Here is a 25,734-nt window from a genome sequence, read left to right on the forward strand (position 1 = left end):
AAGGCATCCACCTATAGAACTAAGGCCCACTCCCTTTCAAAATACTCATTAACACCTTTCATTTGATACCCATATCGTACAAACAAATTCTAGGGTCACCCCTGGTTCATCTTTATGGCGATATCTCGAAAAGGCGTCCACTTATAGAACTTAAGCCCACTCCCTTTTAAAATTATCATTAACACATTTCATTTGATACCCATATCGTACAAACAAATTACAGAGTCAGGCCTGGTCCACCTTTATGGCGATATCCCTAAATGGCGTCCATCTATAGAACTATGGCCCACTTCCTCTTAAAATACTCTTTTCTTTTTACAACATGGTGATTTTCCCTTACTTTGTCTCCACAGCTCTCAACTGAGTATGTAATGTTCGGTTACACCCGAACTTAGCCTTCCTTACTTGTTGAAGTCCTTCTTTTAAAGGTTTTTAAGACACGAACGGAATTTCGAACCACATTCCTTACCATCCTTTCACACTCCATGTAACTAAAAGATATTTATATTTTCACGCATTTGAATGTATTTGAACAATTGAGTTTTTAAATTAGCACAAAGAATAGTTATAGTTCTATGTTATTGACAACAAAATTTAAAATAATAAAGGTTTCATAAAAAAGCAGCGTTTTTGTGAGAGATTTACTTATTTCTACTTCAAACCGTGATAAAAACACGACGTATTACCACAGATCACATATAGAAGATTGCGCATTGCGCATGTAAATAAAAGATCAGTTGTTTTTATGGGCAATTCATACGTCATTTTCCTTTAGCTCTTGTTTTTTCTTTCTTTCTTTCATTCGCTCAAGCAGTCAACTGCGACGTATTTGCGCAGAACGAAGCAATTTTGAACTCGTGAATGCGCAATCTGGGTATGTCATTTGTGAGGTATTACGGTTCCCCATGCAAACGCTTGCAATCAACTCATCTGTCAACGAACGATGCTGCATCGAAAATCGTACGTGTTTGGGCCTTTATTACTGCATTATGGATCGAACTATTTCTCAGTAGTTATTAACAAAGATGTCGTTATGAATAGAGGTTACAATGAAAAGACAACAGTAAGAAAATAATAACTTAATCAAATAAATTACATTGAGATCATATAAATAAAGATAAGAATATATATAATGTAGTTTGCGTTGACGAAGGTGTTGACAGTGAAACATTGTAGGGTAATTTTATATCTGATTGTTAAAATTTAAATTGGCAAAAAGTAACGTTTGACTTCGATTAAAGCATTGCACATTTCTTGTTCTTTCCTTGTGAGGAAAATAGCGGTGGCTAAATAATTTTGACAATTCCTTTATCTCTCTGTTCTCTATGAAGCGGCGAAACATATCTGCAAGACAAAAATCAGATCAAATGCATCAAAAGAAAATTAGTTAACATTAACATATTCGAGTAAAAAATGCACTTAAGTAAAGCTAAAAAAGAGAAAAAGAACAATTTTGCCTAAGTAGAATTGCAAATTCTATTCAAAACCCCATAAACGCAGTCACGGTTAACCCTGTAACCCAGCGGACCAAGTTTGATTAATTTGCGAAACTCCCAAAATGCTCAGAAGTGAGGTCATATGTGAACAAAAGAAGATATAAACTTTATTTTAAAACCGGTAAACAAGCTGCTATGCGAACAAAGAGCTATAGAAAATTTATATACCGCATATCACTCACTGTTTGCAGGAATTCTCGCAAGTGAGCAAAGAACGATACTCATCTTTGTGCCGCCATACACTTTCTTATGAGCTTTGCATCATGTGTTTTGTGACAAACACCAAAATGCCGACAAAATAACGGTTCATAATTTCGTATATAGCGTTATTTCTTCTATCGACGCGCAGCGCAAATAAGAAATATAACATTTTTTTAGTTCTATGATATCCGTGAAAGTGAATACTTGAGTACTGTTTAAAAAATTATTTAATATTTATCATACGCAAATAAATACTGTGCAAAGTAAGTACGCGTATAAACCATAGTGTACAAGTACAAGTGTGTTGACTTATCTGTCAAGCATTCTGACAGGCACTCGCTGGATTCGGAATGACAGCGAATTCAAAATGGATACCATTACCGAGTGCGCCGAATGATTGAAAAATTGAAAAAGTCAATACGATTGGTAGTCAAAAATGTTGTCGTTGAGACCAAAAATGCGACTCTAGACCTGAGATTTCCATCAGGTGAGCGAAGCTGTTTGTAGTTTTGACGTTTATCGCTTAGTGAACACACTTGTATAGGTACACTATGGTATAAACGCCTCAAGTACGCTTCAATGTATTTAATATAGGAACACAACGGGAAACGGAACAAGTGAAAAATTCGCTCATCCTATTTCTTGTGATCATTTTGCAATATCCTTTTTGCTACTTATATAACATTGTTTCCGACTCGGGAAAAATTTTTTTCAGTATCTAATTTGAGTCGAAAATGTATCAAATGCAATATTTTATGCGACTACGCAGAAGTACCAAAAAAATCCTATAAAAAATATTGATTAATATTCGCTAACTTTATTTGTTGCGACCATCGTAAACAATACTTTTGTGAGCATTTGGTCCGCTGGGAATTAACCCGACTGTGTTCTTAAAGGACCGTTGCTGGAAAAATAATGAAGGCCGAGTTACAATATACTTTTCAATATAGATGCGTTCAACGCAATATTACGCATACCAGTAATATAGCCACAATCAATCAACAACAACCAACACTGCCGTTTGATCCAGGCAAGCATAAGCAGGACCTTAGCCAAATCGACACAGAATCGGTAAACGCCTTTGTCAGGACGCGCCCGGTAAACCCCGTTATTAATATGCAATATTCCACCCTTGCAGAAGAAGAGAGCACTCTAGCAAGGGAAAACCGAGTCACCCTGGCCCAACTTAGTTCTGGATACTGTAACAGGTTAAACTCTTATTTGTCCAGAATTAACCCCGACATACGTAACGTGTGTCCTGCATGTGATGCGTCCCCACATGACACCAACCATCTTTTCAATTGTAATGAGGAACCTACGCCTCTAACACCAATCTCCCTATGGTCCGCCCCTGTTGAAACAGCTAGTTTTCTTGGACTCCCGTAAGAGGATTTTGATGACAATTTGTGAGTGGTCGTGCCCATTCAATGGGGCGAGCACTGTTAATACAACAACAACAACAGAGGAAACATAAATCTTTGCGATTCTTGTGTGTTGTGGGAAAATAATGCGCTAAATTAGACGCAATTACAAACAAAATAACTTAGTGCTGTGAAAATATTTTTTTATAAAAAATTTAGCACCACGGCCATTGGAAACCTTAACAAGTAGCGCAACTAACAGCTGATCGCTCAAAATTAGCACACACACACAAACACCACTAATGGCCATATTATGAAGCTCATGTAAAATTTTGGAAAATATTGCATTTAGGACACCTTATTTGCAGTAATTAAGAGAAAATGTTTGCTTATATTCAAATATTTAGTTATTTTTTCTACATTTATCTCTAATATTGATACAAAGATTGCAGGTATATTGATGCAATGCAACACTGCTCTTAATGCTGTTCTTCATTCCACTCCAATCGACTGCCGTCTTTTACTGCCTTTCACTCTATTCGCAACCATGGTTCAACTATATACAGGTTGGCTCATCTGTAAAGCCACAAAATATGTCTGTTCAAATTGTCAAAATCTGTGTATTGGTGTTGGTGCGAATGGTATGGAATGGAAACATAAAACTTAGTAGTTTTTGTATGTGTAAGTAAAATGTTGCCAATGTGTTGGTTTCATTTTGAGTTTGCCATCTCCTTTTGACAATCCCTTCGACCATGCAATGACATACATAAAATCAGCTGATGACATGAGCCAACCTGTACATAATTGAACCATGATTCGCAACATAAGGGCGAATTAATGGTGACTTATAACCATAAAGCCATAACCAGATAAATCAGCTGATCGAACCTACCTTATGGAAAGGAATGTAATCGATTAATGGTGCCATACCATAACGCTAACGCCATAACCAATCAATTGGTTTTTGGTTTCTCGCCGTATCCATAACCTAAATATATTTGAGTTGGTGAATTTAATAACTTTTTTTAGTTTTTCTTCATTGTTTTGGATACGTTATGACTAAGAGACTTATTTTTTGTGGAATATGTTTGTAATTTTTTCCGTTTTATTCATTTTTATGAAATTTTCACGATTGTTAGGTTAAGGCACCATTAATCGATCACATTGAGATGGTTATGGATATGGGTATGGTTACGACTATGGCGTTTGGGTTAAGGAAGTTTAATTTGGCTTATAACCTCATTTCAGCTGCCAAAATATTTGGTAAACAATGACCCCGGCAATGAATGATTGCCAATGTGTTAGTTACATTTTGCTTTTGCCATCATTGTGAATCAAACTAAGTGTGATATCTCATGTCAACTGCCTGACAGGATGTTCAATATGGCTACTTTTTAGCGTTTTGACAGGGTGTTCCATATGGCGGCGAATATCTCCAGCGGGTGATAGAAAGAGATACAGAATGAGACAGCGATAGTCAATTACAAATCAATTTGGAATTCTGACGTCTATGCAGAAGATATCACACTTAGTTTGATTCACAATCACCCTTATCGCGAAGTTAACGCGGAAAAGTGTTCGCCTTCACTTCTTTTGTTCGGGCGAACTTTTTCCGCCTATCGACAATTTCGGGCGAACAAAAGTTCACTTCGAAACAGCTGATGCTCTATTGTGAATTGGCAGTGAACAAATAATTTACTTACAATTGTGTAAATTTTGTAACCAAACATATATTTCCTTAAAATACAACAAAAATAGAAATAAAAAACTTATAAAAGAATGTTTAGTATTGAAATTAGGTTGGTATTGATAGAGCGCGGGGAGAATATAAAGGTGAAACCGATTCGGAGGCAATTAGGGGGCAGTTCTAACCCTTTGGAGCTGAATGATTCACTGCAAGATAAAAATTACTTTTTTCAGCACTTTTGGATAACAAGTTAATTTTTTTCAATTCGCTTTCGCCAATATTACAGGCTAAACAAGCCGGCATTTTAATATTTGTTAGATATTCTTACCAACTCCTTGCCACCATTGAAGCAAAAATTTGGAGTTCCACCAATTGTAAAGTTGAGTACATGTCTTCGTTTTTTCGCATAGGGAAATGCTTTAGAAGGGACTATGAAGTGAGTCTTAGCCAATCTTGTTTCAGTGAGGTGCTCAACATTTTGGAACCGTTGCTTTGTCCACTATGGATAACTTGGCCGACTGATACGTTGTCTAAAATATAGAATTTACATACTTAGCAATACAGGAATTTCACTTTTTTCCACTCAGCTTCCGATTGTTCATTATTTATTGATTTATTTCTAATAATAAAAGTACATATAATTATAACAGTATCAAATTTCAAAACAAAAAATTATTTACATTTTGTTTTCCTCTCGTTCGCCTGTAAAATATAAGTGAACAAATTTTGGTTTCCCCGCTGTTCATTTCGCCCGAACAAAGAGTTGCCGATAAGGTGAAATCTTTTTCGAACACGAAAAATTGTTTCGCCACCCTCTGCGATAGGGTGAACGAAAACTGTGAATATTTTCGGGTGAAAATAAAACTCGCGATAAGGGTGAATGTTTGCCATCTCCTTTTGTTAATCCCTATGCCAGTGAAATAAAAAAAATAAAATCAGCTGATGAGATGAGCCAACCATATAATTGACCCATGTATGTGAACTAACACAAATGTGTTTGATTTGTGGTCAACTAAGCAGGGCGAAACTATACAAGGTGGCAGCATGGGACAGCTGATTCGTACTTTTTATACCCAGCTGTACATGTACACACGGAATTATAACTTTAATTGGATAACGGTTGGTTGTCCAGGTATAAAGGAATCGAGATAGATATAGACTTCCAATGTGTTGGTTACATTTTACGTTTGCCATCTCCTTTTGACAATCCCTATACCAGTAAAATGAAAAAAAATAAATAAAATCAGCTGATGGGATACCCAACCATATAATTGAGCCTTGGTCATCAAACGCTTATGTTTCAAATTTGATTACAAATACAATTCCGCAATGCGTGATCTGGGCTCATTTGTTTATTATCACTAACACTGAACTGGAAAATTTTCGCCACGACATAAAATTTAAGTGTTGCGGAACACAGCAACATACTGGCCCTTATTATGAGCATCTTCGTTGGCTACAAAACATCGAAAATCAAATTTCAAATTCGGATTATGGCAGCACATTTCTGTCGAAACTTTCGTTGTGTATCTAATTTTGAATCGAATAGAAGTTTCGTGCCGACGCTGTATTGCATTGTGAATCAAACTAATGGCTGAATTCTGTAATTCGGTCTCATCTCAAGTCTCCAAATTTGAGATTTTCCTTTAGAGACAATTTTTGTGACTTGAGATGATTTCGGTATTCAGTAAACGAAAGTCACAAAAACAATTCACCATATCAACGAAATTCACCAAAATGACAATTTACTCATACATTGAACAAATAATATAGCATTGCATTTTGTCACCATAACGTTGGGTGGTATTGTGGCTGAGCTTGCTGAGACGCCGTTCACAATTTTTATAGAAGATCCCAAAGTGTGTAGGTTCGAATCTCAGCGGCGCCACATAGAGTTCGATGTTTTTTTAAGTATTTTCTTTTTTTTTAATATTTTCTATGCTTATTTTAATTTGAGGAATAACAAAAATATATTTAAAGCGTTTTTCGCAAATAATTTTCATACTTTTTCTGAAATTTTCACTTTTGTGACCTGCCCCGGTGCAGCTCACAAATTAGTGATTGCGTTTATGAGGCTGGAGACGCGAGACAGCTTACAGAATGGCAAATTGTCTCAAAAGTGTTTTTCACCCCAAATAGTCTCTAATAGTGACTAGAGACGGCTTACTGAATTCAGCTGTAAGTGTGATATCTTATCTGTCAACTGCCTGACAGGATGTTCAATATGGCTACTTTTTAGCGTTTTGACAGGGTGTTCAATTGGCGACGCATAGGGCCGGCTATCTTCAGCGGGTGAAAGAGATTCACAATGAGACAGCGATAGTGAATTACAAATCAGGTGATCCCATCACTTTGGAATTTTGACGTCTATGCAGAAGATATCACACTTAGTTTGATTCACAATGCTGTATAGAATTAGAAAAACAGTTTTTGAAATGTAAGTTTCGTGAATACAAAACAGCAGCTTGTAAGACTTGTCTAAAAATGGGACAAAATCCATTTATAACAAAAGGAACATGCACAGAGGATCAGGTGGAAAAAAATTCCGAGTGCATTCTCGTTCCCGATGCTCAGTTGAGACAATCCCTAGCGTAAAATCTAAGTATTGTTGCCAATTTCAAAATGGTTGGAATAAACTTTGCTCTTGTGCATTGTTGCAGCTATTCATCTTTACTGGATAGCAAATCCATGTCTTCTATGGTCACTTTAGTTTTTAACACATGTAACAATATGTTTAGAAAGTTACAATGTTTAGAAAGCTACAATGACGTGTTGAAATTCATTCCAGCGTTTTCTACTTCTGGCTAGTTCCAGTATTTAAGCTTTTTTCTCCATAATAAATAATTTTGCTTTTATTTTATTTGACAGCTGATGGGAATGTGCCTTTCTCTTCGTACGATCGGCTCTTTCGAACACAGTCCAAGATCAAATTTGTCTCATAATAGGGGCCATTTGCTTATATTCAAGTTTTTAGTTATTTTTTCTACATTTATCTTTAATATTGATGCAATGCAACTCTGCACTTGCTGTGTTCTTCATTTCACTCCATTGGACTGCCTTCCGCACTATTCGCAACATAACCTCAATTTAAGCTGCCAAACTATATACCTCGTGTCCCAATGACAAGTGAACCAGATGCATTTGTATGTTAAACCTCTACCCGCATCTGGTTCATGTGTCACTGGAACACGAGCATAGTAAACAATGGTATAAAATAGTGTTCTCAGCGTGGCGGAGCCATACATGGTGACATACCTACAAACATAAATAGAAAGGTTCCATGTACTTTATTTTTGTAAATTCGATGGACTAATGTGAAAATCGTACTGCACCGGAATTTGATGTATCCAGTCAAATAAAAAAAAGCACAAATCAGCTTTCCCGTGCTGCTACCTTGTATAGTTCTGACATGGTTCCCACAAAGTGCAGTTTGTCACCTCATCTACAATTAATCGTGAATTTCCTTATAAATTTTATGTTGCAATTAAAAATAAATAAATGTAAGGCGCGATAACCTCCGAAGAGATCTAAGGCCGAGCTTCTCTTCCAATTTGCGTCGTGCTCCTCTTGCTTTTCCCTACAAATTGGCTGGACGGGACCTAGATGTTTTATGCCGACTCCGAACGGCATCTGCAAGGCACATGAGTTTTCACTGAGAGCTTTTCATGGCAGAAATACACCCGGAGCGCTTGCCAAACACTGTAGAGGGCGACCTCGCTTAGAAAAATTGTCTTCTAATTGAAAAACCTTGGTTCTAAAATTTTGATGTTGCTTTACCCGGGGTGTGAACCCAGGACATACGGTGTGGTAGGCGGAGCACGCTACCATCACACCACGGTGGTGCAATTACATACATCAAAAATGCATAATCGTGTATTGTAAACATATTTAATACAAGTTTGCAACGCAATGGTGCCAGGCTATTTACACAGAATGGCGGAACCATGATACAAAAGATGTGATGTTAGTAGAGATGCAAACGATACATCGATGTTTTTGAAACATCGATAGTATCGGATGAAAATCCGATGTTTAACATCGATGTTTCAAAATTACTTAATATCGAAAAATTGCCGATACATCGATGTCAACTTTGACGATGTTTCGAACATCCACATCTCTAAAGTTGCATTTATTCAGACCAATTCTAAATATTCTCGCGGAATTTTGTTCTCGCGGATTTTTTTATTCCCGCGAAAAAATTCATCCAATTCTTTCCTCCTAGGGAGAAGAAAAATTGGGGAATAGGAATTTCGAATTTTCGAAGTCAGCTGTTTTGTCAATTGAAATTTCGTTGCGCATTTCTTATTTTGTTTAAAAAATTTAAAAGTTTAATTATTGTTGCGAATTTGTTTGAAATTAAGAAATAAGGTATAAACAATGCACATTATTGCATTTCATGTGGTATACACTGAAATGAGTATTGAATTGGTGCCACAGCAACATCAACAGAGGAGCATAAGAAGAAGACGGCGGGTTAACACAAATCCGCCAGAGTTACCTGCTTTCATTCTGCAAAGCAATTTTCAGGCGGCCACGTCGAGTTGAGTTCGCCTTTCGCCATATGCCAAAATCTAATTGAGCCTTCTTATAAAATCCTTTCGCAATTTCTGGATGGCTGCATCAAATATACAAAGAGCTCTTCCGTTGCTTATAATATACTTTTCGACTTAAAATAAAGAATATTGTGGTTGCTGTTGTTGTTGTATTAACAGTGAGAAAATTGTGGTAGAATGTAAATACATATTTTAGCGCAAATTTGAACAAATAAGTCTTCTTTCTTAAAAGAACCAATTTCCTTTAACTATTTTGATGCAATCCCTTTAATTTAACTAGTGAAAAAACTCCTATGAAATGGCAAAGAAATCTCCCTCCCTCTCACACTCATAATACCTACTATTCCCCCATAACCGGTTTCCTCTTTTTCGAACATTGTTCAGAATAGGAGGAAAGGGAGAAGGGAAAAAACTCGCACGGAATTTTCGTTTAGAATTGGGCTGATTGACTCCATTCTTTTTTTTTTTTTGTTAAGTTGCTGCAGACTGATGTAAAAATGGTAAGTTATTAATAATAATTGTTTTAAATTATGATGTGACTTCTAATGAATATTTTATACTAAATAAATTGGTGAATATCTTAATCGAAAGTGCAGTATGGCCAGTGCAAAGGCGTAAGGTAAATATGTAGATCGTGAAGTAGTATCCTGGGCTTTTTGGAATAATTTTATTATGTGGGTAATAATTAATTTTTACATTGCCTTTGATTACCTTTGGTAACAGCGTAATAGTTTTTATTTTCAGCTACTTCGACCAACATTGCTTTTATTTAATAATGGGCTGCTTTTTGATTACTTCTAAAAGGAAGTTGCTTGCACTGCTATCATTTGCAATTATTAATATTAAATTAAAACAAAATTGCACATTTTTAATAATTTCTATTTTCCACCAGCTTCTTGCCGAAATCAATATGCCGAACAAAAGTAAGGTGTGGCGCTATTTTAAAAAATTAAGTGCCAACTCCAACCAAAGTGTCTATTTTAACTTTGGCCGGTAACTGCATACATATATAATAAAACCTCTGCACATTGTAAAGGGGCCTTTAAAATACATTTCTGGTCGAATTTTCTTAAAAATTCCTGAATTTCGGGGTGTGTGAGCTAATGTTACAAACTAGGCGACTATAAATATCACGCCACCCACTAGAGCCACGTAGTTATTCCTAAATTGAATTCTACTGAAAAAAACATCGGAAAACATCGATGTATCGATGTTTTTCTTCCGATGCTTTTTATCATCGATGTTTATTTTGTCGATACATCGAAACATCGATGTATCGATGTTGCTCCTCAAAATTTGCATCCCTAGATGTTATCCTCTTGACTTTTGCGGGAGCAATGACAATTTCATAAAACCAAATTGAAAAATATTAAGTCTTTTTCTGATTTTGATGGATTCACATTAATATGTTATATGTATATGTAGGTCAACTTTTTTCATTGATATTTTAAATAAAAAAGAAAACAAAATACCTAGCTGCGTGCTTTCGAAATCTGTAAATACGAAATACCAGTCTAGAAAACGAAGTGTTTTGTCATTTGAAATATGACGCAATTATGCCACCTCGGCTAAAGGTTAAGGTCGCTATGTTGCGTAGAAATTGGTAGATTGAGCGACACTGGCGCCATCTTACATGGAAAAGTAGCCAAATACCAAATTTTGTTGAAATCAAAGCATAAGAAGACAATTTTGACATTTGCTTTGGCTAAGGGTGCTGGCCCTCTTTGCAAGTGAAATTAGTTTTCTCACTCGTTGCTAACTTTTCTAGCATTTTTCGCAATTAAAAACTGCAATATAACAAATCAATACGACACAAAATATGTTGGCGAGTATTTTTGTTGTATACGGAGAATTTTTATAACAGTACTTCGCGAAAAAAACTTCAATTGCCAAGTCTGAAGTTCCTTCATATTTATAAACGCAACTTCCTGGTAGATTGTAGCGATGTTACTGGAATGCATAAGCGTGTCTTAAACGCATCTATACGAAAAATTTAATTGTGCCGCGGCCTTGACTTTGATCTTAACAGTAACGATATGGCAGCGCTGCTAACAAATCAAGAAACTTTGTGAAACTTCAAAAATCCCCAATTACGTCAAAAAAAAATTAAGTTAAACTACCTTCTTTTTTTTATACCATGGGCGGACACTTCAACTTCCGGTGAAGTACAATTTTGACATCAGTCCATCGATTTACAAATAATGTATGTACATAAAACTTTTATTTATACCTATATGACACTACTTTATTTTCGTGTAATTTTTTTGCATTTTATCTTCAATTTTTTGTCGCACTCCCTCCTAATACGGCTTCAGTACTGGTGTAAGTGTGTAAACCATATTTCAAAAAACTAACGAAATACAAGGAAAATGCAATCTAGTTCATTAAAAACAAACGAGCCAGTTTGTATTTCGAAAGGTTTTTTTGACATTCGGCCGTTTTTCCATTATTTTTTTCTGACACATGAAAATTTTGTTTTTAGTTTGAAAATTTAGTGCATAAAAACAGAATTAGAATCAACTTGTGAAAAAAGTTAACCATTAGAGACCGAAATAATTTTCGCGTTATTTGCATTATTTTTATTGTTAAGAGTGTTAATGTAAAAATAAAATGTAAAACATAAACAAAAACATGTCAAACTCACTAATTTTTGGGGAATAGTGGTCTCGCTTTTTCATGATAGAAATTGTTTTTGTGTTTTGAAGTTCCGGTAAAGTTTCGTCAGTTTTTTTAGCTTGGAATCCAAGCAAAAATAAAGTAGTGTCATATATGCTTTATGTTTGGAGGTATGTCACCGTGCTGCCGCCTTGTATGGTACATAGTATGTATGTATGCACGTTTGCTTTGGCGCCTGTAGACTGTACTTCGAGAAAATTTGATGGCGTCGTTTTTTCTTCGATCAAATTTTGTTTATCCAACGAGCTCAAACCTATACACATGTAGTATATATTCACTCCACGCGCCCATTTTCAAGATGTACCTATATATATTTTAATGTATAGGCACTTGTATGCATGTTAATATATATTGAAGTATATAATTGAAATTATTGTATATATCCGTTCTTTTTTATTCTTCCACTATACATATATTTAATTCGTAATTCACAAATTTTAAAGCACTTTAGATCTGCGTTAATGAATATTTTCTTTCCATCTTCTATTGTATTATTATTAAATGTAACATGTGCAAGCGAATTTTCTTGCTAATTTGTCGCATTCACATCGACGACTGATATCGCTATCTGCAACAACGAACTAAACCGCAGCAGAGTTTATTTTAAATTAAGTACGGATATCTGGAATAATCAGGCAAAGCAGATACTTTATTTTGTATTTCTACTATTTCATAAATAACAAAGGTTCTCTACAACCAAAATCATGCCAAAAATGCATGAAAGCACGACTAAACCTTCATATCAATTGCATATGGTCGCAGCTGCGTGAACATTTTTTTATACGCGCTAGAAATAAATATGAAGCAGCAAATGTGGTGGAAGCTGGCGACCAGTGTTGCCAGGTGATTCAAAAAAAAAGAAGCTAGATTGGCAAAAAAAAAAAAGGTTAGAAAAGGCTAAATTTAGAAAAAAAAAGAAGCTGAAAAAAGGCCAGACATTTTTTGGTTAATTCATAAAATTTTTTTTATATTTTAGTTTACACATTTGTAAATAAAAACTTATAAACATAACTTAAGCATAACTTATTGTTTCAAAACATATTAGGCACATTTTCTTTGACTAGCACATGTAATTACTTTAAATGATTGCATATGTGTATGTACATAAAAAAAATATTGCAAACTAATTATTTATATAAAATATTCCCCGTCTGAAGAATCAGAAGAGCTTATGTCTGGGTATAAAGTTTGGCTATTTACCATAGATATGACATCATCGGTAATTTCAAAGTCATTACAACATTTAGATAAGCGTTTTAACGAGCATATAATATTAAGCAGCGCATTAAGCATTTTAAATTTTAGTTTGTTCCTTAATTTAGTTTTCAGAATTTTCATGCCACTAAAAACTAAATACTAACTAAATACTAAAAAACTAAATATGAATTCGACAAGTTCTAAAAAAGGAGGTCCGTTTAATGCATTTTTATGTTCTCGGACTTCCGACCAAAATTCCATGGTGGAGTGTACATTTTATTATTAGGTATTAGGTATTCACAGGAACTATTGAAATTATTTTATTTTAGAAATTTTTAAAAATACATTCGGAGTAAAAAAGGCTAGAAAAAAGTCACGAAGATAAACACAAAATTTCGAGGCTAAAGGCAAAAAAAAGGCTAAATCTAGCCTCGAAAAGGCTAACCTGGCAACACTGCTGGCGACACTACCACCAGCGCCATTTAACGACGAGTGAGCGGCCTTACGTGTGGATATGTGTACGGCGCATACCATTATTGCACTCTCTCACTCAGCTATTTCAATACACATAGTCGACTCTCTAATTATTATTTCCCCACGCAATATATGTATGTATATTTTGTATATTGAGAAATCTCTTCTTTAATAATCAGCGAGAGTTTACATATAGTGTACTCTCGTTCTATAAATTAAGCTGGAGTCATTGGTGCCGTATAGCCGGAGTCATTGGTGCCGTATGTCGTATCGCTGTATCCGTATCCCTAACGTAATCAGCTGTTTATCGTTACGACGGTAAACCAAAACCCAGTTGGTTGGGTACGATACGGTTACGACCTTAGCGGCACCAATAATCGATTGCATTGTTTCTCATAAGGTTGGTCGAATCAGCTGTTAAAAGGTTACCGATAAAGCACCAATGTCTCCAGCTTATGTCGTATCGCCGTATCCGTATCCCTAACGTAATCAGCTGTTTATCGTTACGACGGTAAACCAAAACCCAATTGGTTGGCTACGATACGGTTAAGCGCCAAATACCCGACACGAACATTTCCGCGAACATTCTCGTTATGTCATGTTTCTGCGACCTTTTCTGTCGTGTATGGTGGTGTTTGCCAGTTCGCGCAAATGTTCGCCAAAAATCAAAATATTTTAATTTTTGGCGAACATTTGCGCGAACTGCTCGTGCGTGTATGGCGAAATAGCTCATAATGGTAGTAATTTCTGAACGGAACAGACGTGCGCGGAAAAGTAAAATGGGCAATAAAAAATTTCTGAGTGAATTTATTGAAATGTATACATTTTTTTTACGCTTAATTGCCACAGCGAGCAATATTGCTGCAGTACAATTGTTGTCCGTATTCATCGCTGTCTGAAAGAGAACTAATGTTCGGCCAAAAGTTCGTATGGTGTATGGCCAAAGCTGCGAACAAGATTGCGGAATGTTCGCGGAAATGTTCGTGTCGTGTATTTGGCGCTTTAAGGTAAAACGCCCATCCATCTCGGAATGGCCCGGGGTAATTTTTTAGTTTTTGGTGAATATTTTTACTTTCCGCCTTCGGATTAATGATACAGAGGTGGTCAAAACTAGTCTTTTCGCACCTGTCCTGTTATTTTTGGCGCCTATTAGCAATCGACTGCTGTTCTAGATCACTCAGCGGGTTAGGGGGTCATAATATATCCGCCATAGGTATGCCTGTCGTAAGAAGTGACTAAAATACCAGATTCAAGGAGCTGTGTAGCGCAACCCTTTCAGGTTGCCAGCGCAATACATAGCTTCCCCAAACCCAATTGTCAACCTAACCTCTCCGTGGCGAAGCCTGTTTCATTAAAAGACGGGGATCTGGTGACCCCAAGCTCCTCATGGAACCTGGAGTACTCCTCATGGAACTTGGGGTGGGGAGGGAGGGATGGACTGAAGGTTTAATTTGGCCATATAAATCGTTCTCGAGATGGTCGGGCTAGCACCTTAATGATGTTGTGTTACCGGAGCGTACCGGATCTGTACCCGACAAAGGACCAACACATCGATAACACTCCCCAAAGCCTTCGGGGAGAAACCTTATCGCTACAACAACAACAACTGCTTAATACTTACATAAATTTTCTTGAGAATTTCTTGGACCCTTGAAGAAATGATCAATAAATTCTTTCACGCTCCATTGGTGCATACGGAACGCATCTTCAAGGAAATTTTGAGAGGAAAAAGGATAGAAGATTAGGAAAAAACGTATTTTCAATACAAAAATTTCAAGAATTGCTTGCAAGAGAAAAACAAAATTCTCGAAAATTGTCTTATGACTTTTCCCCACTCCCTTCTCCTTATATTTCTCCATCCAACACTCACGCTCTCTACATCTCCCAAATTCAATTATTTTATACCCTCATCAGATAATTACCTAGATATAACGAATTTAAATTTTTTCTTAACTCCCCTGCCCACCCCTTCCGATCTAACTCCTACTTCCACTTTCACTTCCAATCCCTCGGCCAGCTAATTTTTTGATATTTCTATATACCAAACAGGGTGGGGCCGTGTGTAGAAGTCCACGAAAGTGGGGAAAGCTTCTGACCGCCATTCACCTGGGAATGGCCAGAGCGATTCTTTTGCATGCGGTTCAAGCAGCTCACTACTGCCGGTCGCTTGCGGCCAAGTATCCTCTGGGTAGCCGCTAAACACCCGTTTAGCGGTGAGCTAATGTGAGAAGGCGACAACCTGGCTAGGCCACTCTGACATAATCGGTTTAAGGGCTAGCCGGGGGAGATTTCATCGGCAGCGTCTGTACACCTCTAGGTGCGGCTGCAAGCGGGCGTCTGTCTTGGAGCAAGCGGCTCGCTATATAAACGTGCCAAGTAATATTTTCACCCCCGCTGAGCGGGTTGTGCGCTGGGCTTGGGACCCGCCACGTAAAACCATACTCCAATGAAATATAACAACAAGCCTCGGATAAATACACTCTCTATTGATGACGACCATGGCAAACGTTTGAAGGACAATGAATTGAGGGCATGCACCTGGAACGTCCGCTCCCTGAATGGGATTGGTGCAGATGCCCGGCTGGTTGATGTCCTCGTCAAAGCAAAATCTGACATCACCGCCATCCAAGAAATGCGTTGGACGAAGCAAGGAAGAAAGAAGATCAAAAATTGTGACATATATTGGAGTGGCCATGCGAATAAGCGCAGTTTCGGCGTCGGATTCGTGGTGGGAGAGAGACTTTGTCGCCAAGTGCTGGCGTTCACGCCTGTGGACGAGCGTCTCGCCGCTATTCAAATAAAAGCAAAATTTTTTAATATATCATTCATCTGCGCCCATGCGCCGACAGAGGAGAAAGACGATGAGGTGAAAGACACTTTTTATGAACAATTAGAACGCACATACGAGCGCTGCCCCCGTCATGATATAAAAGTCGTGCTTGGCGACTTTAACGCCAGGGTGGGCAAAGAAGGTGTTTTTGGCCCTACAGTCGGAAAGTTCAGCCTACACAATGAAACTTCTCCTAACGGACTGAGGCTGATTGACTTTGCCGGTGCTCGAAACATGGTCATATCAAGCACGAGGTTCATGCATAAAAAGATACATCAAGCTACATGGCTGTCTCCTGATCGAAATACTCGCAATCAGATCGATCACGTTGTGATAGACGGACGGCATGCCTCCAGTGTTTTAGATGTGCGAACGATCCGAGGACCTAACATCGATTCGGACCATTATCTCGTTGCAGCCAAAATACGCACCCGCCTCAACGCGGCTAAAAACAAGGAACAAAAAACACAAGGAAAGCTAGACGTCGAAAAGCTTCAATCACAACAGACTGCCAATGATTTCGCAACTCGACTCTCACACCTGCTCTCTGAGGGCACAACTCATCCAGAAGGAATACAGGAGCAGTGGGAGCATATCTCAAAAGCACTTCATACTGCCGCCGAGGAAAAAATTGGTTACCGGCGGCCACGAAAAAACAACTGGTATGATGAAGAATGCCGCGTTGCAACCGAAAGAAAAGACGCTGCCTACAGGGCTACGTTAAAAGCGAGCGCGACAAGAGGAGTGTGTGAACGCTATCGTGAGTTGAAAAGGGAAGCGAGACGCCTTTTCAGGAAGAAAAAAGCAGAAGCAGAAAGGCATGAGTGCGAGGAGCTTGAGCTGCTAGCCACCAGGAATAACGCCCGAAAATTCTACCAAAAAATACGGCGACAGACGGAAGGTTTTAAGACCGGGGCAAACTCCTGTAGGAATGAAAACGGCGACCTTGTAACTGATGTCCAGAGAGTGCTTAGATTATGGAGGGAACACTTCTCTGCTCTCCTAAATGGAGGCAGCAATTCACCGCGCAGAGATGAAGAACCCGATCCCGCAATCGATGATGATGGAATATATGGCCCCCCGCCCGATTATGACGAAGTTAAAATAGCAATTACCAGATTGAAAAACAACAAGGCCGTGGGCGCTGATGGATTGCCTGCGGAGCTATTCAAGTTCGGCGGCGAGGAGTTGCAGCAGCTTCTTAGCAAAATATGGGCGGACGAAAGCATGCCCGACGGTTGGAATCTAAGTGTTCTTTGCCCAGTCCACAAGAAGGGGGATACTGCAAAATGCACCAACTATCGTGGAATCAGCCTTCTTAATATCGCATATAAGGTCCTTTCAAGTGTATTGTGCGAAAGATTGAAGCCCACCGTGAACCGGCTGATTGGACCTTATCAGTGCGGCTTCAGACCTGGTAAATCTACCATCGACCAGATTTTCACAATGCGCCAAATCTTGGAAAAAACCCGTGAAAAGAGAATCGACACACATCACCTCTTCGTCGACTTTAAAGCCGCCTTCGACAGCACGAAAAGGAGCTGCCTATATGCCGCTATGTCTGAATTTGGTTTCCCCGCAAAACTTATACGGCTGTGCAAAATGACGTTGAGCAACACCATCAGCTCAGTCAGAATTGGGAAGGACCTCTCCGAGCCGTTCGAAACTAAACGAGGTTTCAGACAGGGTGACCCCCTATCGTGCGATTTCTTTAATTTGATGCTGGAGAAAATTATACTAGCTGCAGAACTTAACCGCACTGGAACAATATACTATAAAAGCGTGCAATTACTGGCATATGCTGATGACATTGATATCATCGGCTTAAACACCCGCGCTGTTAGTTCTGCTTACTCCAAGCTGGAAAAAGAAGCGGTAAAGATGGGTTTGATGGTGAATGAGGGCAAAACGAAGTACCTGCTGTCATCGAGCAAAGAGTCAGCGCATATGCGCCTTGGCAACCACGCTACTGTTGGCAGCCATAATTTCGAAATAGTAAAAGACTTCGTTTATTTGGGAACCAGCATCAACACTAGCAACAACATCAGCACTGAAATCCAGCGAAGAATCAATCTTGCCAATAAATGCTACTTTGGACTAGGTAGGCAATTGAAAAGTAAAGTCGTCTCTCGGCGAACGAAAATCATACTCTACAAGTCACTTATCGTACCCGTCCTGCTATATGGGGCAGAAGCATGGACCATGACCACAGCAGATGAAGCGGCTTTGGGAGTGTTCGAGAGAAAAGTTCTTCGAAAGATTTATGGGCCTCTACGCGTTGGCGATGGCGAGTACCGAAGAAGATTTAATGATGAGCTGTACGAGCTATACGCAGACATCAACATAGTCCAGCGAATTAAAACGCAGCGGCTGCGCTGGCTAGGCCATGTTATGCGAATAAAAGATGATGCTCCGGCCAAGAAAGTGTTTCTATCGGAACCCGCCTATGGAAGCAGAGGTAGAGGGCGGCCCCCACTCCGTTGGAAGGACCAGGTGGAAAACGATTTAAACTCCCTTGGTGTGACCAATTGGCGCCGGTTGGCGGAGCGAAGGAGCGACTGGCGCGCCTTGTTGGACGGCCATAACCGTTTAGACGGTTAAGCGCCAATTAAGTAAGTAAGTAATATACCAAACTTCAAGCAAATCGAACCATGAATAGAGTTTGGTGTAATGGAGAGGTCCCTTGTTCACTTCGCGAAAAAAATCATATCTTGGGAAAGGGCTACCAACGTACCAAATTTCAGGCAAATCGAACCGTGGTTAGTATTTGTTCGAACAGATCACTCCGTAACCCACTTTCCGAAAAGAAACTTTACACAATTTCATAAGCGTAGATAAAGTTACACACTTCGCCGTCCATATAAAGTTTAAGTGCAAATGTAAAAACATAAAAAAAAACTAAGAGATGAATAGATCTGGAAAATAAGGGAATGTTTTTTAAACTTCTGTGGGTAGTTTCACGTAGTTTATCTGGCATCACTGTTAAGGAAGAGCACAGAAGGGGCATAAGAGCGTGAACGCCGAAAGTATTGGCAATGTTTTTGTTTGGAAGAGAAAATTGAATGGAAAACAGGGCAAGGGTTGGGAGGCACCATATATTTTGTATTGAATTCAATAGCCTCTGCAAAGGCAATAGCCATAGCATTCATACTTTCGTACTTTGTTGGTGGAAGCCGCTCTTATTTGTATTGTGTTATATTTCCAATATAGCTGAAGCGACGGGCATTGAAGCCACTACAGAGCTAAAGCACACGGTATACGGTTGAATATACCAGCTCCCATGCATTACACAGTATACATAGCGATTATACAGCACAGTAAAAGCAAATCGAGCGGCAGCGCACATTCGATGGAGATTATACAAATTACCAAGCAAGTAATTCAGCGCAAAGCTAAAATATAGACGATTGTAGTGCCTGAACAAGCATAGGAAAGTGACAAACAGCAGCGACGTCACAACTCATCTAAAGACGGCGGCGACGAAAAAAAATATACATCGACTACGGAACACGTACTCGTGTGAGAAATTGTACGACACAGCGGAATACGATTCCACCAACGATAGCCTTAGCGTGTGTATATGTGATAAATATGTACAGAGTTCATAGCCTAAAGAAGATATAGAGAAGTAGAGTGAGGTAACAATAGTATACACACTATAGATTAGGGGTAAAGCTGTACACATACGCAAACATAGATTGCGAGACTATACAAGTAACGAGAATTGCTGGTAGAAAATCGATGCATAAAGGAGTTTTACATCACAAGCTATTAATTGTATAGCGAAAGCGTGAGGCAGTTACAACAAAAAAAAGCAGAATCAACTAGGTGTTCGAAGTTCGCCAGTATACAAAGTAATTGGAAGTATATACACATCATATGAACACAGCGCGGGCTAAAAGAGTGTACGACTAGTTAATTTTTGCTCTTGTTTTAGAGGGGAAGCAGAGATAAGAACTCAAGTTTTAAAATATTGATATATCGTTTTCAAGCTACAGTGTGAACGGTTGTGCGCAAATTAAAGCAAATGAGCAGTACTTGTGGTTTTTCTTTTTTTAAACATAACAAAGTGAAGCAGAGAAAACTGAAAGCAAAGTCGCATTTTATATATCTAGAAACAAAACGTAATATTTGTATCTAATTACGATTGCATAAAATGAATTGGAGAGGTTTATAGAAAGCGTTAGTAGAGAAGAAAAAAAGAAGTCAAGAAAAAAACGACGCGCGCGAAATATCCCCTACTCGTTCCGCCAATCCCCTCAAAAAATCTGGAAGTGTTTTTGTGTATGTGTGTGTGTGCCAGGCAGACGCATAGCGAAAGTAAATAGCGCATGAGAGCGCGTACATAAGAGTGAGAGGAGAGACACATTTCGAATATTTTTCGTGCTATGCAAGCTAACAAGCAAGCGGCATCAACAGCATTCGAGTACATTGTTGGTATTGTATAATTTTATAATACGTGGAGTGGCGAACGGCGGCGCATTGTTGGACAACGCAACGTAAACGCCTAAGCAAAGTACTATATTGTGTATAGCATTTGTGTAATATAGTGCCCAGAGTTACTAAAAGCCTTATAACAGCAATATAGAGGAAGAGCAGCGACAGCAAGAACAAAATCAAAAACAACACTGAAGCAGCAGCAGCACCAACAACACAGTTCCAGTATGGAGCATTTTCATCAGATTCAGGTAAGTTTTTATTTATTTTGTGCGAGTTTTTGGCGTGTGTCTTTTCTTTTTTTGTGTTTTGATTTTTATTTGATTTGATCTGATGATTTTGTTGTTGCCGTCGTCGTAGCCATTGACGAAGTCGCTAATGTTTTTATTATGCTAGAATTTCACCGTGTCGAGCTTTCATGTTTTTTTTTTTGTGACCTAATGAATTTAACGTGGCTATACACAATATGAACACATACACACATACCTACATATGTATGTACATGCGTGCAAAGGCTACAAGTACGAATTACTCATGTGAAATTCTTAATGCCAATCATATTTGATCGGGACTGGTGGGGGGATGGGGAAAACGTCTGTCAACACATCTTGCATCGAAATCGCTAATGCTTAACAGAGAAATGGAAAGCGCGCAATTAACGCAGTATGCTATTGCAATGAGAGATCGGAATACACTAAACACCAGCATACTAATCAAGGGTTAAGATAAACGTATATACATACACATGTAGGTGTATGTAAATATGTAGCTTATATTGTACTTACTTCCCACTTTAACAATCAATTAGTAATGACGTACCGATAAAAAACAGCTGATCCAGCCAACCGTATCGGAACTCGATTATTTACTTGTACAAAGTTTGACAGATACTGGTACAATACTTTGAATGCGCTATATTTCGAGCGAATAGTAAAATTTTCCATTATTGGACCACGTTTTGACAATAAATATAAATAAAATTTTGGTAATAGTCTAGTTGAGGAGTCGAGTGCTAATACGGTACCAAAAATATCGAGATAGTTGTCAATCGACGCGTCTTGACATCAGTATTAATAATCCGAAGACGGAAAATAAAAATTTTAACTCGTTCAAAAGATATTAACGAAAAACCGAAAAATAACCCGTGGGTCCTTCCGAACCGGGGGTGGTATCCATAGTATTTTTGCGCAGATCAGCTTTCTGCATAGGCGGCCTTTGGTCGCGCTTTTAAAAAATTACCCTGGGTGGGTCCAACACCGGTTTGGATACCAAAACTATATCCGCGCAAAACACTTATGTTCACAATTTTTTTTTGGGTACGACAACATTACAACAACCATATGAAAATCGCCAACTTCAACTGCAAATATCTCCGGACAGAGCTAAAATTAACTTTTTCCGCTCCGGATTATTGTTGCGAGGTCAATGCGCATATTTTTGATATTTTTGACGCGTATTAGCAGTCGACCCATCAACTAGACTTTTACCAAAATTTTTTAGAAAGATCTAAAACAAAATTTTATTTATTTTTGATTACAGGGGCTACGCACCTCTTCCCGCCGGTGTGCGCGCCCCTGAACCTACACTTATTTCCTTTAAATCCCAAGTCCCATGGTAGGCCCGATTCAATTCTATCATGGCGGACCCGTACAAGGTGGCAGCATGGTGACACGTACAAACATAAATACAAGTTCCATGTACTTTGTTTTTGTAAATTCGATGAACTGATGTCAAAATCGTACTGCGCCGGAAGTTGATGTATCAAATAAAATAAAATACAAATCAGCTGTCCCGTGCTGCCACCTTGTATAGTTCCGCCACGAATTCTATAATGTGGTGGTAATTTTTTGTTGTCACAAACACAAATTGTGTAGAGGTATTTTGCGCGAATATATGTAGTTCTAATTTCCAAAGCAGGAGGAACGCATCAATCAGTTTCGTTTATGGGGAGTTTACCGCTTTATTGTTTAGTCTTTCCGTGGCAGTTCTAAGCGCAATATTTTGACAGGCATACAGCTTCCTCCTGTTTACATCGCTTCAGCTTGGCGACATCGCAGACTTGTAGTATACAAGCGGCTTGTTGTTGTTGCTGTTGTAGCGATAAGGACACTCCGAGAGTTATCGATGTCGATGGTCCTTTGCCGGATGCAGATCCGGTACGTTCCGGTAACATTCACCATTAAGGTACACTAGCCCGACCATCTCGGTAACAATTAAGTATGACCACATGAAACCTTCAATGCAATCCCGCCCTCCCACGCCCCAGATCTATGAGGAACTTCGCCTCGGCTGTTAAAGTAGCAGTATTTGCCACGGGTAGGTGAGATACACAATTGGGTTGGAGAAGCTATATATTGTGCTGGCAACCCTTTGAAAGGGTTCCGCTGCACAACCCCTTGAATCAGTTTGGTATTTTAGTCGCCTCTTACGACAGGCATACCTACCGCGGGTATATTCAAAGCCCCTAAACCGTAGGAGGGTCAAGCGCCTTACCGATCGTTTTTTAGATAGCAATGACCGTTTCTTTGCTAAAAGGGATCTTAGTTTTATCACCAGCTCCAGTAACTTTGGGCGGGTGGCTTGGAATAACGTCCTTTCTAACCTCTCACGCATCGCAGCCCTACTTGCTGTGTGTCAAATATACATCAGCTGCTCGAAATCATGTATTATCAACAGCTCCAGTACCTTTGGGCGGGTGGCTTGGAATCACGTCCTTTCCAACCTCCCACACATCGCAGCCCTACTTTTTATGTGTCACATATATATTAGCTGCTCGAAAAAACGTCCATTCCGACAGCACTAATAATCAATTCCCGTTGCTCGGCATCACAGTCCATCCCGACAACATATATATACATATATATTTTTTTTTTTAATATAATTTTGTTCAATTTGTATGCTTCTGTAATTCATCTGTAATCCGTAATATATTTAGTCTGATTAATTGTTAAATTTGTAGATTAATAAATAAATAAAGACACTCCCCCAAGGCATTGGGGTGTTATGTTGATGGTCCTTCGCCTGGTACACATAGATCCGGTACGTTCCGGTACCGTTCAAGGTATAAGCCCTCCCACAGATCAATCAATTGGGTATTTAAGTCTCCTCTTACGGCTGTCATAGTTTTTTTTTCTTTGCCTCCTGCTTGCTGCAATAATGTCTCACTCTCCTTGTCATTGCTGACACCATTTCCCTCTCCTTTATGCCCCATCACGCCTCTCGATTAACCTTCGGTATACTAAATAGGTTTTTTCAAACAGGTCGGAGAAAAAAGTATCCAAATATTAAAGTAGACAGAAGTCTACATATGTAAGTACCGAATCTTTAGCGATTCGCATTATACATACGGTTTTTTAGGAAAGCTCGATTCCTTTCACGCAAATTTCAATAGTTGTTTCGGAGTACCTAGTTGCCAACTAGTTTAATATTTTGATTGTATGGGAGGTGGCGCGCCACTCTTTAAAAATAAATAAGGGCAGCTCTCTGCTGGGTTGAATCCGGTACACCCCTGTATTGGCAACCGAAAGACATGCCTAGGTCCCTTAACCTGTTGGGTAAGTTATTTTACTATGTTTCACCTCCCCCAAAGTGAAAGTAATAAATGGTCGAAGTTCTATTGTATACCGAAGACCGTGGTTCTGTATGAGTTCTCCTTCTTGTAGCGATAAGGGCCTTTACCAAATATTGATCCAGTACGTTGCGTAAAGTAGAAAAATTAAGTATACTATCCCGACCGTCTGGGGAAGGATATGACCACGTTTAACCTTCTAGGTCATCCAAGTCCCCCTTCGCGAGAAATTTGGAATCACCTGAGGACAGCCTGCTAAAAGCAGGATTCCCAACGGGTATGTGAAGTTGACAATTGATTGGAACAGCTGTAAATTGCGCTAACAACCCTCGAGAGGTTTGCGCGCTATACAACTCCTGAAGTCCCCCTCTAAACGAGGTCGCCCCCATCGGTAATGTTTCCCTAAAAATCTTCTGAAAAAACTATGTAATCTGCTTTAGCAGGTGCCGTTCGTTCCCGCTGAAGCAAATTTGTGCGCAACGTTAGATGTTTTCTTTTATGAACTCGTAAAAACTTGCATTGAGACACCTAAGTAATCCAACCGTGTTCTTGCAGGGAATATCAGCTGTTCCAAATGGTGCCCCTGTTTATTTCATTAGTATTTCATTCTGTAAAATTCTTGGCAGGTGTATTTGCATGTATGGTATGCAATGAAAATTTACTATGCAAGGGTCTTGGGGAATAAAGCTAAGATATGTAGATATCATAAATTACACATATAGTAAATAAATATGTATGTATTTATGTGAACATATTGTGGAGCGGTAGAACGATCAGCTGACTGATGTAAACGTGTTAATAATCTAAACAAATGTTGCGCGCACATGTCAACAACAACTTCTTCATTTAAAATTTTTTTATTGTTGTTGTTTAGTTTTGTTATAGACTTAATTTTTTAGTATTATTCATTTTTTTTTGGTTTTTTATGGATATTCGAGTTATTCTATTAAATGTTTCTTGCTTTATTGTATATTTCTTAGTATTCAACTTTTGTTTGTTTTTAATTAAACGTATTCGTAGAACTTTTTCTATTTATAGTTCTTATAGCTTTTTATTTATATATTTTTCGTTGTTCAATTTTAATATGCATGCCAGGAAGATAATGTACCAGTTTGTTTTTATTTTTATATTTTGAATTTTAAAAAATTTATATTATGTAAATACTTTTCACTTTTTAGTGTTTTTAAGTTTTCATTATTTTACAATTTGGCAATTCGGTTCATTAAGTTTTTCAGGTTGGCCAAACAATAA

At 38.4% G+C, this 25,734-nt stretch overlaps 1 protein-coding gene and 1 long non-coding RNA gene across 9 annotated transcripts in view; one reads left to right on the forward strand and one right to left on the reverse strand.

Annotated features, from left to right (window-relative positions):
- Positions 1 to 325: 325 nt before the first annotated feature.
- LOC137250336 (uncharacterized) lies at positions 326 to 12,706 on the reverse strand. Of its 6 annotated transcripts, none has more exons than XR_010952913.1 (3): positions 12,282 to 12,706; positions 5,426 to 5,652; positions 326 to 5,364 (listed from the first exon to the last, which is right to left on the reverse strand). It is a non-coding gene; the product is annotated as an uncharacterized lncRNA (long non-coding RNA). The 6 variants fall into 6 exon arrangements; XR_010952909.1 differs by having other exon boundaries at positions 5,426 to 7,810; XR_010952910.1 differs by having other exon boundaries at positions 12,166 to 12,706.
- Positions 12,707 to 19,652: 6,946 nt separating this feature from the next.
- Dsp1 (Dorsal switch protein 1) overlaps positions 19,653 to 25,734 on the forward strand; it is a 242,204-nt gene continuing 236,122 nt past the window's right edge. For 2 of the 3 annotated variants that reach the window (XM_067782956.1, XM_067782957.1), the window contains exon 1: positions 19,653 to 21,166. In XM_067782956.1, the coding sequence (XP_067639057.1) occupies positions 21,143 to 21,166 (24 nt within the window). In that variant the 5' untranslated portion in view covers positions 19,653 to 21,142. The remainder of the gene's footprint in view (positions 21,167 to 25,734) is intronic. The other variant, XM_067782955.1, reaches the window with a different exon arrangement.

This window comes from Eurosta solidaginis, chromosome 4, assembly GCF_040869045.1.
Source record: "Eurosta solidaginis isolate ZX-2024a chromosome 4, ASM4086904v1, whole genome shotgun sequence".
NCBI classification, from domain to species: Eukaryota; Metazoa; Arthropoda; class Insecta; order Diptera; family Tephritidae; genus Eurosta; species Eurosta solidaginis.